We start from the raw sequence: 18,978 nt of genomic DNA, 5'->3' as shown, positions 1-18,978 counted from the left end.
AGATCAGTGGAGAAAATATTTAATCAATGTTCCTGTCAAAGATGATTAAAACCAGTCATTTGTTAGTGTGCAGTTCTGGTACATAATCTCTCTAGGGTCTAAAGCTGTAACTTATTTACAACACTAAACAAACAAGTTGCTCAGCTAAACGGCACAAATTTACTCTGTTTCCTTGTGTTTGTGTGTATGCTAAGGAGAGCTAAGGCCTCTCTGACGCTTTCAGCCAGCTGCCTCAAACAACTGCTCAGGGGTTTGTGGGTTGTTCAGGCCAGCACAAACACGATGACCTGGGCCATCAAAGACCATCTCTGCGCCACACAATAAAAGCTGTTTTACTCTTTGTGAAGATACAAGCTTACACTTAGATCTTTAACATCAGAGACTTTGTAAGCGAGAATGCTTTCAGATTGCTCCTATGATAACATTTTCTTCATAGACACAGAATGTCAAGCCCTAAAGATGCAGGATGACAACTTTTACAGGAGGAGGTTTGCACTTGAACTACCACCCAAACATAGCTAAAGAGAGAGAGAGAGACCTCTGGAACCTCACATGGCGCTTTTAATCTGAAATTCAGTCTGCAGTTGGTATGTAAGATCAAATTTCTCCACAGTGTCAAAAGACTGGTTTTGGGTTGAAGGTAGGGATGTTCCTACATGACTTATTTCACATTTGATCACCAATTATCATAGTAAGTTGTCTAGTCTAAAATAAGGCACATTCTGTGCCTATGGTTTTCAAACGTTTTTTGTCTAAAGGCCAGTCCAGCCTACACAATTCTTTTGGTCATTCACGACAGTACAATGTCAGACTACGCAACTAAAATCTTGTCCAGTCTTAGGCCAGCCGCACATTAGACGATTTTTTAATCTGAAATGATTTTAAAACCATGGAAGACCACAGACTTCAGGACAAATTCTAAAGATCTCTTATCTTTAATCCTCTGAACGCACACACTAGACGACTCAGCCAGATTTTCAGATCACTGGAGACTGGAGACACACACCTGCTTACCTGCCTACGACCTTGCATAATCACGACTTCAGAAAAAAAAAAAACAAACAAAAGAAAACAACAACAAAAAAAAAACCCAAACAAACAAGGATGTCTGTCGATATATCCTCTTGCTGTCTCTCCACAACAGGCATGCATTACAGGAGCAGCAAAAATCATAAAACAAGGGAAAGACTCAGGATGAAATCCTGGCTGGAATTAAGGTACAGTTTTGTTTTGGTTGTGAGTGGTGAAAGTACGTCTGGTGACGCTACCTGGTCTGCTTGCTCTCATTGGTTGTTGTAGGTACTCCGTCAGCGGCACTACGACCTAGAATTGTAAATATCAAACATGTTTCATACACCCCCACTATCGTCGGGGGGGTGGGGTAAATCTTGCCTAAAAAAAGGCTTAAAACCCTGTAGTGTGTGGCCGGCCTTAGCTGACAGAGTGGCCACATTACAAGAGTGATCCTGACCACTCATCATACGCTGACATCACCTCTGTCTACACCAGTGGCTCTCAACCTTTTATCTTGGGGACCCCTACTCATATCAAAAAGAAGCCTAGCCCCCACCCCCAGGACCCAATTAGAAAAATATCAATTTTGATAATTTTCAATTCACAAAATCCCAACATAATAGGGCTTCATACACATGCTCTTGCTAAAAGGTCTATGTATAAACTATCAAATATTACAACAGCATTGTAGCACAACTGTAAAAAAAATAAAATAATAAAAAGGATCTGTCATTTACAACAGTTAACCAAAATACTCAAGTTTTAAAAGTCCTAAATTTGCAGAAAAAAAACATTTCTGACTTTAAAAGTCATGAATATCCATGAACCAAAATGCAGTTTTAAAGATTATAAATCTAAAAATTGAACCACTATTTTAAGTTCAGTATATTGTGAATTTTTGACTTTAAACTGCTGTAACTTTTTGAAGTAAAACTTGAAGTGTTTGGGTTCAACTCAGAATTTTAAAAAGTTTTGATTTTCTTATAATTTTACAACGTTTCAACTTTTCTAGTAAAGATTTCCAGTAAATATAAGACTTTATGATCTCAGTTTTTTTTTAATTGTTCCTTTTTTATCAAAAGTGAATAGAGCCTCAACAAAATTTGAGGCTCTTTTCAGGGCACCCCCAAAAAATGGGGTGCCCTGATGCCAGGTTATGTCAGGTTTTCAAAAAATGCAAACAAAAGTAGGACCCAAATGCAAAGCACAGATGCAAAAATTACTCAAAAAAATGCACAAATACAAAAAAATCCAATCCAAACTCAAAACGCACTAAAGCTATAAAACACAAAACCAAAAGCTCACCAAATAAAACACTGGGGAATACTGGAAGTAGCCAAAAGAGATAAACAGGAAGGATAACCAGACAAACTGACAGAGACACAGGGAAACACAGAAACTTTATAGACAGGGAGTGATTAGACACAGGGAGACAGGTGAGGACGATGGGACACAGGTGAGGGCAAACGAGACACAGATGAAGGCAATCAGGGTGGAGGGAAAACACAAGGGCAGGAAGAGAACAGAAATCACACACAAGGAGAGGAAAACTACAAAATAAAACAGGAAACACTGAACAAGGACACACAAACACACGGAGGGACGAGGAAACAAAATAGCAAAAAACTAAAAACTAAACAGGGAAACACAGGAGGTAGAAACAAACACAAAGAACACAGGAACCCTAATAACTCAAAATTAAACACAAGAAAATCCCAAACCATGACAGGTTGGGAACCACTGGTCTACACAACTGTGTGCGAGTTCATAGGTCATCAGGGGGACGGTCAAAAAGAATAAATCAGAGCTACAATAGAAGTGCTCTGTGTGATTTCAAGGGTTTTTTGCTCTGAAAAGAAGAAGAAAAAAATAACAGGAAACACAGTTGTACCAGTGTATCAAGAGGAGGACAATGTGGACCAGCTCTCCTTGGACATCAGCTGAAAAGATGCGTGGAATATAAGAGTGTAATGTGCTAAATCATGGCAGAACTGTGCTAAACCAAACCGGACAGTTTCCACTTTGAATGCTTGGCATAGTCATGCACAGCTTAAAACATTTGATCGCTTTTCTCTATGCAGAAATCACAACCTGTCCCCCATCAGGAGTTCTCTGCTGCTGTGTGACGTCATCAGCAGAGAAGCTATTGTCCAACTGCTCGGTGTAAGTCAGAACTCCAACCCCTGGCTTGACCACTGTAGTTTAGTGTTACCCTGCCAGACATTTCCACGTCAAGTAGATGCTCTTCTCAACCCACCTTCACCTCCTTGAACACAACGCCAGCCTTGCTGTCATGGAAGGCCTTCCAAAGCCAAACAAGAGGTGCTGGGTGATTTACTCTTAGAAATTAAAACCATTCTCATGATGAAAGTATCCCAAAAGTTGCACCTAAACCAGGCCAAAGAAATAAATAATTAAACTTTGTTCGAGAAAGCATTCTGATTTAAGAAAGAGGAGATTGAGCTGGTGAAAAAGCACTCAAGATATCTTCAGTGACATGCTGCATTTTTTCTACCATAATAATTATTTCCCCCTTTTTCAGCATAGAAGCATTGCTGTTCAATTTTCACCTCCATATGTGTGATTATTAATCAACTCACACATCAATTGCCAGAAACAGCAAAGAAATTCAGCCTGTAATAAAACTGTCATGTGCTGTGGTACAAAGACAGATGTTGCCAGTTGTGTGATAACATAATTAAACTGTTGGGATTCCATAAAATTATTTAAATTGGACGAGCACTATCATTTTACTAATAAGGCAATTTAGGGCAATATGCAGTGTCATAACACCGATGTTATCCTCTCCACTAGATTTTCCAATAAGCTGGAGCCTCTGCTTGGTCTCCTTTGATAATGTGAGCAGTATACATGAAGAAACCTGAGAACTGCTTCAGATGGAGGAACACGACACACCAGTAACAACATGTGGTCTACCAGCCTTTTAATGTTTTATTATTGTGGACCTGAAGCTGTAAAAGTGAGGAGGAAGAGGAGGATGGCAGGTCATGAAAAAGAAGCATTTTACACTAAAGTCACCGGTCAAAAACCCCCAGTGTGGAAAAGCATTGCCACAAATATCAGTGTTCAACAGTGAGCTACAGAGATAAATGACTCTGAAGGAGAGAAAATACTGGAATACTGGCAGGAATTCAATTCATAGATGTTGTGTTAATGCTGCTCTTAAATCAGAGATCTACTGTTTTGTCCTCATGCTAGAAGCAGTTGCTATGTATTAGTTAGTTTGGCTAAGGGTTGAGGTGATGGTTAAGATACCGAAAGTTCAAAGTCAGAAACCTGGCCTGCAAAATCTGATCACAAAATAAAGCTCCTCCTCCATGAAAACATTCTAACAAAGCAAATGTAGCTTACATACGTAGTTCTGTTAGCTACATTAGCTATGTAGATAATAGAGTTAAGCTGCGAACATAGCTAAAACCAAACTCACAAAGCAGCTACGCTAGCTATGTTTCTGCATTCTCTACATAGTTAAGTTAGCTTTAGCTAGGTTTGCTAAAGCTCACATTGCTAGAGCTAACTCAGCTATAGAAACGGAAGCTACATAGCTAACACAGCTAAAGCTAAGCTCACAAAGCAGCCTTGTAAGCTTTGTGGGCACGTTATCTATGTAGCGTCAGCTTTATCTATGTTTGCTCTAGGGCACAGTGCTACAGCCAACTGAGGTAAAGATAACAGAGCTACATAGCTAATACAGCCATCATAGCTAAAGCTAGGCTCACAAAGCAGCTGAGTGTCATGTCTACAGGTTTTATTTAGTATCTCATTCATGTTCATTCATGTTTCTTGTCTCGTTCCTCCTGTTTTATTTTGTACTTACCGTCTCTTTTCAGATTGCCACTTCCTGCCCATCCCTACCTGTGTCCTGCATCTGTGATTACCTCATGTGTTTCACCTGTGTGTGATTGTCTCCCTCTCCCCAGAGTATTTAGTCTTCCCAAGTCCTTTCCTTCCCCGCCAGTTTGTCTTTTCCTCGGTGTAAGCTTACTCGCATTTCCTCATGTTTTCCAGTTAGATCTTGACCCAGTTTGGGTATTCTGATCTAGTCTTTAGCATGCCAATTTGGATACCTCTGCCTCTTCTTCTGGATTTTTGTGTACTGACCTTACCTGATTAAACAGACTTTTAATTTGCCTTTTTTTTTCTAAGTCGTGCATTTTTAGTTCTTTTTTTGGTTCAGTATAATGTGTAAGCTACGTACATACGTTATCCAAGTAGCTATGTTTGCTTTAATTTCACTTGCTAATGCTCAAGTTGCTAAAGCTAACTTAACTCAGCTTAAGAAGTAACTTTAATTACCTGGCTAGCTGAGCTGTGTTAGCTTTAGCTTAAGCTAACGCAGCTAATGTGAGCCACTGTCAGTTTAACTACTTCTAAAATGGATCAATGCATTATATAATCCCAGATCAGACCTTGTTTTTTTCCCACAATTATTTATGAAAACTGTAATGTTTGGCATGTGTTTATCTCATGGATGTAACTGCCAGAGTTTGTTTATGTACAAAGTTGAATTGAGAAAAAAATTCAAAACTGTACATACAGACATAAAAAAAATACAGTACACACAAAAAGTAGATGCATAGAAGCCCTAAGAAGGAAAACAACACATTCAGGGTAATGAGCATGTTTTTTTGTCAAGATTTTGTCAAAATGTTATTCTTCAAGATATTATCAAATGTCCATGCTTTCTTGGGAAAAAAATAAATGTACACACATTTTTCTGTATTGATGTGCTTCTTTGACATTTTGTCCTTTCTCTGTCTTCAGTCATGTTATGACTCATTAAGTCCATTTAACTGGGTGAAGATTTTTAAAAATTTGAGTAATGATCTCTCAAAAGAAGTTGGTCCTGATGCTGGGCTGGTTGAGAACCTCTGCCTTAGAGCAAGAGTTTCTATCACATTTATATCAGTCATTTTATTCACACCTGCACAAAGCTCTTAACATCTTTGGAATGATCCTGTGTGGGCTGCAAATATGAACACGCTATGACCAGATTTTTGGGGTCAACAGCTCATTTTTTTTCTCCCAGACTTTCCCCTGAAATTTCCCAGCTAGACCGTGGGTATTTCCCCCTCCCCCACCCTTCCTTTGCCTATCTGCAGAGAAACTTCCTGCTGTGATGGACAAGTGTAAAAGCTAGTCAGGAAATGTTCTGGGTAAATGAACCTGAAAATTTCTAGAAAATGTCAGGGATGCATGAGTGAAAGGTGCTTATATATGTATCTATTTAAGCTTACAAAGTACAGATTATCAACGGGCACCTTCCCCTGATGGTTGGCTTGGTGACAGTGGTTAAAATGTCGATTTCCACATTCTCAAACCTCCAAAAAAGAAAAAGAGTAGGCCTTGCATAATGCAAACAGGAAATCTGTGCCTGCTCAGCTCTTTCTGCAGCCACTTATTGTGTTTCACTCTCTTCTCACTGCAAAAGCAACACAACAGATGCTTGATTGCAGACTGAAGAAACAGAACATAGGCTATCATTATCCTATGCTAATGCTATCCTTTAGCATTAAAGGATGTGACTTATGACAAAATATGATCAAAATGTTTTTGTGATTTGTTGGCTTATGCAGGGAAACTGTTAATGGGAGGGGGAAATCCTGCTGTAATGGTCTTCAGTTAAACCATTTTACAAAGTCTCAGTCTTATGGATCACTATCATGGATACATGTAGTGCATAATTTAAATGTTTTGCTCAAATTTACTACATATCAGCAGTTATGTGTTTAGTTTAGTGTCAGGAAGATGTCATGCCCCTGACATTGTTATTGCCACTTTGTGTTTACTTGACTTGAGCCACAAAGTACAACTTCCTTTTGCAAAATTGTGTAAATCACAAGTAACAAAACAGGTTATTGCAAAACAATCGTCTTTCATGTTCACGTTTTTGTTGCTGTCTGTATCTTCACTTCCTCATGAGGACATATAAAAACCACAACTTCTCCACCACAAACGAAAACACAGACTGCAATAAAAACAGGAAAACAACTGATCTGAAAGAGCTACATTATGCACAGAAACCAACAATTATAATGTCATACAAACACCTGAATAGTGTGATACAACAGATCTGATCTGAGTTCCTCTGAAAGATCAGTTTTCACAGCCTCAGAAACAAAAGAAGACAGACAGCCCTTTCTTTTTTTTTCTCATTCCTTACTTAACACTATTTGACTTACTAATAGAGACGCTTAAATCATGCTTATGGTCCACCTCCCCCAATTCTCACAAGTCTACAAGATGAATTCCCCTGTCATAGTCAAAATGATCAAACAGATAACAATTATTTCATCCCCCATCTTTATTAATGAGGACTGTCTTTCATGGATATGCTCCATAATAAGAATAAATGATATGCCACCGCCAGGTTTGTTGTTCCCGCTCACCCAAGGGACTTTTAGACATTTGCACTTACAATATGACAAGATTCTAAATTGATTTTTTTCATCCCCATAAGGGGTAATAGACTGTTTGATGTTAAAATCCAAAGGAGAAAAAAAAAACCTAATGTGTCAGATTTGTAATTGCGCAAGATGCAAATAGACTTAAAAACAGAAAAGGTGGAATTCTACATATCAAGTGAGAATGATTTTGTCCTGGGTATGATTGAAGCTTAGTTTATACTTTAGAAGCTATGCGGTAGTGGCCTATGGTGTATTGAAAACTGCTTACTTGTGCATAATGGCTAGGGCCCTATTACACAACAAGTGAATGGGCCTTTCACCAACATCATCTAATGAACTAATGATCAGTGACATTACCATAAGCTTTAATGTTAGATCTGGAATGGGTGGTCAAACTAAGCCTGTGCTCAAAAACTTGATACGGCAATGTAACATGATGCTCCTGGCCGATACGCGTATTGGCCAGGAGCAATATGGCCGCACAGAATCAATATGGCTGCAAATGCTGTGACAACAAATTAGAAATACATATCCCCCATGGTACATTTAACAAAAAAGGCCAGCAGATGACAGCAGTCGTAAAACTGCATGATACAGCGAATGCGTCACTCCTCACAACAAAACAAGATGGTATTCACTCTGGTAGCAAGGATCACACTCCATCTACTAAAGGCTAAAAGTAAAGATACTGGATTATTTCATGCAAACTGTGCAATAAACAAGGTAAAACCCGGCAGCCACACTAATTTTCACTGACACATGACAGGCTAACTTGCAGTTAGCAAAAACAGCAAACCTCACCAGGCTTGTCAATGTCATCCTAATCGATATTTAATGAAACTTTTCAGTCAACTTCTGTCAACTTCTAAACAGGATAAGGAGATTGTGAGCAGCAACTTATGCTTTATTTGTGAGGACTTAAGCCGAACAGCAGCGCTGATAACCAAGGCTTCAAGGAGCTGCTCCAGGCAGTGTGAGTAACGGTTTAATTCCCACTTGTTGGTTTTTCACAGAAACTGCAGTGCCGTTTTGTGCAAAAATGAAGCAAAATCATTCTTACAAATGCAAGCGGGCTTTTAGTAAAGTGAAGCCAGCATATTATGTGAAAAGAATGAAAAACAATATAAAGAAAACCAAGAAAAAAACCTGTTGCTTCTGTGCTACTGCTAATAAAGAGAGTATAAATCAGAAAGCAGGAGATGGCTTGCTTGTTGTTCTGTTTTTAAATACCAGGGCAGATCCTGGTCAGTAAGAGCTCTTCTGGGTGACTAGAGACCAGGGAACATGGTTGAAACTGGCTCATTTCTCAGAGGGAAGCTTTAATTCCATCACTTCTTGGTGTCAAGCATGCATCCGTGCCACTTTTCACTCCCCTCTCTTCTGCTCTCCTTTAATCCCTTGCTTTAAAATATCAAAGTTGTAACCTTTTTTGTCTATGCTTAGAAAATCAGAATGTGCCTCTGGCCAAGTACGAAGGAAAAGTCAACAGGAATTATGTTTCAGTGCAACTGTTTACTCCACTGTGGCCTGCAGTTATTGAAATTTTATCCATGTTTTTGCAACTATACGGCAGTAATGAATTCAGTATGGCTGTGATTTTCCACTGATATAGAGTTGTAAAAACCATGGGTGGAGAATGGGGTTTAGCACTGAGGATGAAGAAGATATCTGGTAAGAGCTAAATGCTTAACGGCAGGATTATAACCCATTTGACTTTTATGTTTGCCCAATATGATTGATTTTTTTAAAACATGATAAAATATGTGTTAGCAGCTCTTCATCCACACATTGATCCCTAAAATAGATCAAGAAATCAGTCAAGTCACAGCTTCCAAAAACGTTTAAGTACATAATCAAGATCTCTTACACTATCAAAATGATGGAAGCCAATCTCCATCAATCAAAGAAAAAAGGTCAAGTATTCATTAGAAGACAGAAAAAAATCAAACTCCAAATTATAAGACTGTAAGTCAAAACCATGCTGGCATCATTTAGATAAAATCAAAATTGTAATATGTAGTAATAGTAGTAATAGTAAAAGGCAAACACACCATCAATGTATTTCAAAACATTTAAAGTGGTATAAAAAGCATCTCATAATTATGACGAATTATTTTAAATTTAAAATTTTTATGTCATAACATTTCTGACAAATTAAACTGTTTTCCTCAAAATTATGTCTCAATATATCATATTTTTTACTACTCAAACCTTGATCTTCACTTTCTTGTCTTAATTATGACTGACTTTCTCATCTGTGAGTTTTTATCTTTTTTTTTTTTCTTTTCAGAATTTTGACTTACTATCTTATGATTTGACTTTTTTTTAATTACCTCTGCCAAGGAGGTTATGTGATCGGGTGGGTTTGTTCATTTGTTTGTTAGTTTGTTTGTTAGCAACATAACTCAAAAAGTATGGATTTTGATGAAATTTTCAGGAAATGTCAGAAATGGCATAAGGAAGAACTGACTAGGTTTTGGGACTGATCCGGATCACCATCTGGATCCAGGAAATTTTCAAAGGATTCTGTACTATTGGGAGGTATAGGGCTAATGGCAGAGGTCTGCGCTGTTACCATTTTAGACCAGAAGATGGCGGACATGAGTAACTTATTCAAAGTTTTGGAGTTTATAGAGTTTGAAAGACACATGCCCGGTCGAGGAGACGAGTCGGAGTGTAACAGAGAGAAAGACAGCGAATTGTAGTGAGAATACTGACAATGCTGAGAGGAATAGAGGAATATTCATCCTCTGCCAATGCTTTGCTTCACCGTGTCTCCACCACACCAGGGAGGGAATAATTGGCAAATTAGATTTTGGGAGTGATCTGGATCACCATCTGGATCCAGGAATGTTTTTAAAGGATTCTTCACTATTGGGAGATAGGGCTGATGGCGGAGGTCTGCGCTCTCTGAGTGCTTTTCTAGTTACAGACTGTAGTCACAGGATTAAAACATACTGTCTCATAATTTTGACCTTCACCTTAAAATACGACTTTTTAATCTCATAATTTTAACTATTATTCTGACATTTGGTATATAATTTTCACTTGATAACACATAGTTTTGTTTTTCATCTAATATTCATGGCTGACTCTCAGAGATTGGCCTTTAATCTCATTATTTCAACCTCTTAGCTCACAGTTTTGACTTTTTATGTTGTAATTGTAACCTAATATCCCATAAATTCAATCATAATTTTGACTCTTATCGCACGATTATAACTCACCTTCTCCAATTAGACTCTTTAACTCTTTTTTATCTGATAATTATGACTGATCATTTGAAATTTCCAGATTACTATCTTTTATTATAACTTTTCTCATTAATTTTCTTTTCTCATTAATCTCATTATTTTGACCTACTTTCTCATTATTTTGTTTCTTATCTCATTTTATTTATTTTTATCTCAGTTTTTTGACTTACTTTCTCATATTTTCGATGTAAGGCTGGTGGCATTAATTCATTAATTGCAATTATTTAAGGTAGAGAATTAGTGCGTTCGTTTTCCAATCATATTAACAAGACACTTCACTGTCCCTTTAAGCACACTTTGATTAGTTTGCAGCTCCTCCATTCAGCCACAGTGACTAGAATAAGTCCATCATTGCTTCTTAAAGACGCTGTAAAGTGAAATCCAAAGTCTGAGTCTTAACACACTAGATATGTTTGAATATGGTTTAAACATGTGAAAACACTGAGATCTACATGTGACTGAATTCTGGATTTAGACTGAAAGTTTTTTACCTCTTTCCTGGCTGGGTTTCATGTGGGCGGGGCCAATATGTGGGCTCATGATGTCATGAGCCCGCAGTGGGGAATAACCCCGCCCCTCTAATACTACGATATCAAATCACAGGGCAGTTCATCTCAGTAAAGTTTGTTGTTAGTTGATGTCACCGCCTTTATTGAAAGAAAACAATCAGTTAAATCCTGTTTTTTGTTCTTTGTGAGGTAAATTTGCCAAACCTACCAGCCACAGTGATCAATGGATCATTTAAAGCACCATAACAGAGATTTAAGGCAGAAAAAGGACTTTGTCTCTTCTCTGGCACAGAGCCAGGCAGCTGCATTCTGCTTATAAGGTCAACATTCAGACTGTAACATTTTTTAAACCTGAGTGGATTGAATTTTTCCTGAGTGGGCACGGCTTCAGCTCATTCAATAGACACACCCGCACCATCCTGGAGCAGATTTTACTGCCTAATTTTTCATGATTTTGAAGCTTAACTTGTAAACTTAGAGATTTTTTATCTGACTGGAATTTGAAATAGGGGCTCATACGCAGTGACCTGTCATACAGCAAACCTAAATACAGATTTATTTTCACTTTACAGGGTCCTTAATGTCTAATTTCAGTTTTATAAAACCTCACAGACAGCTCAGTGGACAAGAAGTCATCTGCACCAAGTGTTTTGAGACATCGCACTTTTTACAGTTCCCTTTTCAATCTAGAGCATTTTCCTGTTCCATAGTTAAAGTTCATGTCATATTCTTTGAACCACTCAAATTCCTTATTTCTTTAAAAATAGAAGCAGGCTTGTGTCCAAACAGGAGTTCATTTTTTTTCATTAAAGACAGAACAAAAATCCAAATGAAACAATAAAAAACAATTTAAATGCAAAATATATACATTTCAAAATGCATCTTAAAGGGGAGATTAAAGTTGATAAACTACAAAAATCCTGAGATTAATTACAATTAAAAATTCTAATTGTTGGACAGCCCTACTAATGATGGGTTTTTTTTGGAATATTGTTATAATAATTTTAAATGAAGGGAATGGACTTCCCTACAAAATACCTCAATAAGAAATTTTCTTATTTTTCATCACAAGGTGAAAAGACAGAATTATGTCACAGTGTTACTAATTTTATTTCCTATCATTAAAATGTTCATATGTTTCTGCAGAAAGAGAGCACATAATAGCACCCAGTTATTGCTCAGCTTTCCATGTTGGGTGGGCCCTTCTTCAGCGGCATCTTACAGCATTGTTGCCCTCTCTCTTCGAATGCTGATGAATGTGCTGTGACAACTGACAGGGATACAGAGCCTGTGCATCATCACCAAACAGCTCCTGACAACAAGTCACACTGTCAGATAGACCGAGATAGCAGAGGACACACTGATCTTTTCAGTGTTGTTTCCTTAAACACGCTGTCGTGTGCCACACATAACACTGACACCAACAGAAAGTGCTTGTCTGTTTGCATGGAATCTCAGATGCTAAAAATGTTTTTGGCTTTAGCGACAATAACAGTGCCTTGCATCGTCATACCTCACTGGTTAACGCAGCAGATCGCTGCATTAGTTGTGAGTGTGAGGTGTGTTTACACGGAGCCGGGGGAGAATGCTGGCATCCTATTGGCTGTCATGGTTTCTTAACTGTCTAGTGAATCCAGTGGCACCCAAAACTTTAAAATATGCTAGAACATCATGATGAATATTTTACTGAAATGCAGATGCTGTATGCTGTGATAAACACGTTAAGAACTTAGCACAATCTCATAGAAAGAGCACTTCCACTATTTAAATATTTAAAAAGGGCCTCATTATACATAAATAATAATAATGTGTTTATGTACTAGCTGTACTTTGAGTTGGGATTAATTATTAATCAGCACTCGAGGAGGATCAAGGCTGCTGTTGACATGGCTTCATAAATTAAGGACAGGTGTGAAAGGCGGACGGGTCTACCTGGTGCTGCTGAAGATGCAGGAAGTCAGATGGGGTCAATTCTGCTGACGGCGTGGTACTCTTAGGGTGTCCATCCTTGGGACTGCCCTCCACACTCACAAGGGAATTTTCATCTGCTGTTTTATTGCTTGTCACATCGGCCCCAGATCCTTGCATCATGACTTGGAAAACCTAATAAAAAAAACCCAAAGAGAGAAGAGCGAGAGAGACGGAGAATGTGAGACAGACTGAAACAGCTGTTAAAACAAACAGCAATGAAGTCCCACCTTCATTCTTGGCCAAACCATAAACATCTGTCCAACTCTTCCCACACAGTGGAACTTCATTGCAGGTTTTTCTGTTTGTTTGTTTTCTGCTTAAGCGTACGGGTGTGTTATGAGTCAAACTCACACACACCTCTCTCAGAACGATCACGTACAGAAAAATAAACTCCGTTTTGTTGTTTCCTGTGCATATCTTATAACACAACTGTCCAAGGCCAGAGAAAAGGGAGAGGCCCAAGCTTTGTTTGTTTTCTCTATTAAGGGGTATACGCGGGGGGGTGGAGGGGTTTGGATCTAGCACACAGTGGAGAGGAACCAAACTCAAGTTAGTGAAAGCAGACAAACACTAGAAGTATCAGCATCTGCTGTAGCTTTTCTGTCAAATCTAAACAGTTATATGATGCTTATTGCTTATCAATGTTTGGGGTACTGTCATTTGATAATTGCTCTGTGTCTAACAGATACAGAGCTTTCAGAAAGTTTTAAAGACCCCCCCCCCCCCCCTTTTTTTTTTTTTTTTTCAATTTTCTTATTTTGGAGCCTGATAATACAGTCAAGAAAAAGATTTTTCTCGACCAGGACTCTTCCAAAAGATGGTCAAGCCTGAACTGAGTGATCAGGGTAGAATTGTCTTAGTAAGAGAGGTGACCAAGAACCCTATGGTCACTCTGACTGAGCTCCAGAGATCCCAGGTGGAGATGGGACAAAGTTCCAGAAGGACAATCATCACTGCAGCCCTCCACTGATCTGGGCTTTGTGGCAGAGGGGTTAGACGAAGCCTCGTCCCAGTGCAAAACACATGAATGCACAGGTGGAGTTTGCATAAAAGCAAAATAGGTTTTGTAATGAGTTGATTTCAAATTGAGTTGAATCAAATCAAATCGGGGGGTTGTAAATTGGAATCAAATCAATCCAGGCAATCAGTGGTGATACCCAGCTCAAGAGTCTATTGCACAACAATGGCTGAGTACAAGAGATCTTTTATTTTTTCGTCAAAATGTGCATCTATTCTCTAATCTATTGTGTTTCTGTGCACCACAAGTACAGTGCTGTGCAGAACTTTCACACATTTGGGCCAAAAATTGAGGCTAAAGTAAGACGTGCAATAGCAAGTACTTCCACCCGAGGGCACCATTGGCTGAGAAGGAGGATTAACACATCCCAGGTTGTGCTCTGGACATCCACGCATTTACCAGGAGATGAGAAAAAAATCTGTTGAAAAGTAATAACGTCCACACCTTTGACGATGGTGGCTAAGCATGGCCTAGGGCAGTGATTCTTCATTGGTGAGTCGGGACCTGGAGCTGTTTTTAGTAGGTCAAAAATGTGAGCCTGGAAAAAAATGGACATAAAGTCCATGATGTAAGTAAGATCTAAGCAGACAGATCCAATTTATTCGACTCATTTGTTTTCCATGATAAAAAGTATATTTTCCCAAGATCTAAACTCATTTAATTCCTTTTATTGGGGAAAATAAAAATGGTGTTCTCATTTTAACATGTTAACTTCTCAAAATAACAAAACAACAAAGAAAATGTGCTCCTTATCATGGGTAACGGAATAGTACTGGTAATAGTAATCTGTACTGACATGCTTGTCCTCTCTCTTGAAGTCACGTTTTGTTCCATATGTGGCACAAACTCCAATATTCATTGAGATAAGTATAAGTTGTTAAAATTTTCTGAAGTTTGGGTCGCAAAGTCTCATTTAAGAAATGATGGTGGGTCCTGAGGCTGGTTATTATAAGGGCATTATGATTGAAATCTTAAAACTAAACTAAGATGTAAATATAGATGTAACACTACTATAAGATGAAATAACAGTCTACAAATGATTTTTATTAAAAAAAAAATTTACCTCAAGCAGTCCTGATCTTCAGTACACGGTATGCGTATCATCAGTAACAGTTTGGGGTAACAATATCATTGTAAAACTAGTAAAAAAAACAACAACAACAAAAAAAAAAACAGTTCATTTTGGTTTTAATCCCCTCTTCACTCATGAACCATATCCAAGTGAGTAATTTCACACTGTGGCCTGTGCCGGTTCAGTTATGTGTCACAACACCCCCACACCAAGGGGCCTGTCTAAGGATCTTTGACCCAGCCTACAAGCCCCTCTTTTCTAGGCTGAGGCTAGAGCCGCCCCTCTTCTCCCTCCACACAGATGTTGACCTGGCTCACCCCTCCAGTCTGGCACAGCCTCCTTCCATAATAGAATTTCTAAACAAGGAGAGAGAGCAAGAGGAATACTGGATAGGACATAGGAGGATAGGTTGCAGCTTGTCATAACTCTTTCTACAGGCCATTGCTTTCAACAACTTCCCCTCCCAGATGCTAGCTAGAAAACACACATTTCTGGCAAAACAACAAACCTAATGTGTAGTATTTACCCTAAGAGGTTCAGCTGTAAAAAAGAAACCATGCAAAAAAGGACAGATACTAATCCCTCCAAAAATGTTGTTTTAAACGGGGCAGTAGTTCTGGCTTGTTTGTGTAAATTCTATGCATTTGTAACAGGAAGGTGCAAATCTCCAACTGAATGGTCTCTCCATAAGCAATTAAGAAAATGAGCCATTGGGGTGGTTTAATGTATGCAAAACTAGTGACACAGAATAAAGAGGGAAAGAGCCACACAGCAAGCAATGTATGCATGCTTAAACCAATTTTGATAAAGGGATTGCTCAAATAATACTGTGCTCATTTTAAATGGCTAAAAACTCGCTTACCAGATGGCCAACAATCAAATCACTCTAATGTCAGTTCACCTTTCTTCCTCATTTTGATGTTCAGCTTAAACTTCATCAGATCATCTTGACCTCATCTACATGCCTAAACGCACGTTAGAGCAATGTGATGGTGTGATTAGATATTGCATTAATTAGTTGTTGAACTGGTTTAAAATCTTCTAAGAAGACACACCTCTTACTAAAAAACCGCCATATTCAGATGATGCCAGAGTACATCAGACCAATGCACATGGAGCTGGAGGAAATCCAGTAAACAGAGAAGTCCATAAACCTTAAATCTGGTTTTCCATGAATAGAAAAGTAATTCTCTCACAAGAGTGAATCCCCAAATATTTTCTTATAACAGCTCTCCTTCATTTGACTTTGATCATCTTGCTCAGATGCAGACCATGCTCATTAACATAACAGGAAGTAGACAGACAACAGAGGACAAGAGATCTCTCCCCTGACTGCAGGCTCAGTGCAAAGGACTCCTGCAGCTTATCTTGCCAATACGTTTAGTCAAAAATCCATTTTCAAGGTTAAAAATGACTTTGAGTGCTTCAGAAACTTTTTTTAATCTTTTTAATAAGAATGGTAACATGGTTTAGACGTGGTATTACATCAAGACATCTTTAAAAGGATTGTAGGGATGTCATAACTTGGGATCTTAAAAAATGTCTGCTTTTTAGATGACAAGGATTACAATCACATTGCCTTTTAAAAGTATTCACCTCCTTAGGTAGTTAACCCTTTAATTGATTTTAAAAATCAATCATGGTCAATATGCTTCAGCTTTTTTTTTGGCAAGGAATTAGAAAAAAACTCACTTTAATGTCAGAGTTAAAACAGATTTCTACAAAGTTACGTCAAATAAATAAAAATACATAGAGTAAATTGTTTGATTGCATAAATATTCACCCCTTTAACACTAGAACTGCCAATGGGTCAAATTTACCTAAGGCTGTTCTTTAATTGTATCTTACTTGATGTGTACAGTATTAAAGACAGTCAGTTTTTGACTTTTCCTAAAAGTTTGTTTTATAGCACCTGGTGTAATAAAGTTTTTTTTTTTTTTTTTTTTTTTTTTGCATAAAACTACATTTTTAACAGAAATTTAAATTTAGAACCACCATGCAGGTCAAATTTACCCCATAAGAAAGCTTTGATTTTCCTCCAGTTATTTCACACCAGCAATAAATATGGCACAATGGAAATACCATCTCTCTAATGCAGCAATGCCTATTTGGAAGTTGAAAGATCAACCTTCAACATGGATACAACAGGGGGAAAAAAAGACACTTACCATTGTTAAATGTCAAAAGGTAATCTCAGTGCTTTTAAGGAAGAAAAATCCAGTGATGAGGAAATTTCAGGATTAACAATCAGTAAAAAGATGATTTTCTATGTGACAGATCATCTTCCAACAGTGATTAGTTTGCTATCTGTGGTTAATAAGCTGTTCAATGTCAGTGGTGAATTAACAGTCCTTGATCAGTGCTATTTATGAAAATCAAGGCACTTTAATGACAGGTAAATTTGACCCTTCAACTGTTTTAGGTATGTAGAGATCCACGGTGGGTCTAATGTTAAATTGACTGACCTATTCAACAGAGGTCCAGCCAGTTAGTGCTTGTAGTCTCACAATTAGTGACATGAGGATTACCTGAGTGCAGTGAATGTGTCTCAAGTGATAGTAGTATAAAGACACCTGTGTCTGGAAGGTCCAGTCACCTGTTAATCAGTATTCCTGGCTACCATTACACCATGAAGGCAAAAGAACACTCAGAGCAACTCAGAGAAAATGTTATTGAAAAGTATAAGTCAAGGGATGGATGCAAAAAAAAATTCCCAGGCATTGAACATCCTGGTATTTCAGTCAAAACCAGTGGCAAGAAATGGAAGGAATATGGCACATGTGTAAGTCCTCATAAACTGAGTGACTGTGGAAGAAGGAGACTAGTGAGAGAGGCCACCAAAACTCGTATTACTACACTGAAGGAGTTACAAGCTTCAGCAGCTGAGATGGGAGAGACTCTGCACACTGGTACCCGTGTTCTTCACCAGTCAAAGCTTTATGGAAGAGTGGCAAAGAAAAAGCCACTGTTGAAGAAAATTTAGATTAAATCTCAACTAGAGTTTGCTAAGAAGCATGTGGGAGAGGTCATGGCCAAGTGGGAGAAAGACAACCTAATAGAGAATATGTGGCTGATCACGCCTGATCCCCATTCCACCTGACAGAGCTTGAGCAGTTTTCCAAAGAAGAATTAAGTAAAATGCAGAAGTGCAAGCCCAACTGAGACCTCTCAACACAGACCCAATGCTGTGATTGCAGATTGTAGAATCTGCTGTCATTTTGACATTTAAAAAGTTTTTTTGTATTTTTTAAAAACTGAAATCAATTAAAGGGTAAAGCATCCAAGGGGATGTCAACTTTTTATTGTCCCTGTAAATACTGTAAAACCAAACTGGTATATTTTTGGAGAGGGGTCCAGCTGTAGACCTCCACAACGTAAAACAGAAGCCACCTCCATCATAGGACGGAAGTGACGTAAAGCTAATCCTCTCAGCCATCTGATAGGCTCCTCCACCTCCAGCTCCTCCTCCTCTATTGTCAGACGGAAGTGACATACATCATGCGCGTCTTAATTAAAATATACACCTACCCCAATGAGCTACCCCTAAATCTAACCAGTGGAAATTAAAATGCTAAACCTAACCTAAAGCTAAGCAAATTTTCATATCCTGACATCACTTCCCTCTGACGGGGGAGGGGATCTCAGAGTGGAGCTAGCAGGAGTGGAGGTCTGCAGCTGGACTGTCTTGTGTATTTTTGTAACATGGACAATA

At 38.3% G+C, this 18,978-nt stretch overlaps 1 protein-coding gene across 2 annotated transcripts in view; it reads right to left on the bottom strand.

Annotated features, from left to right (window-relative positions):
* The window catches only part of foxp1b (forkhead box P1b), a 206,310-nt gene that overhangs the window by 105,530 nt on the left and 81,802 nt on the right, over positions 1–18,978 (bottom strand). For both annotated transcript variants that reach the window (XM_041783699.1, XM_041783698.1), the window contains exon 4: positions 13,138–13,308. In XM_041783699.1, coding sequence (XP_041639633.1) covers positions 13,138–13,296 — 159 coding nt within the window. In that variant the 5' untranslated portion in view covers positions 13,297–13,308. The remainder of the gene's footprint in view (positions 1–13,137; positions 13,309–18,978) is intronic.

This window comes from Cheilinus undulatus, linkage group 3 (genome assembly GCF_018320785.1).
Source record: "Cheilinus undulatus linkage group 3, ASM1832078v1, whole genome shotgun sequence".
NCBI lineage: Eukaryota > Metazoa > Chordata > Actinopteri > Labriformes > Labridae > Cheilinus > Cheilinus undulatus.
This window is presented reverse-complemented; position numbering and strand designations above follow the sequence as displayed.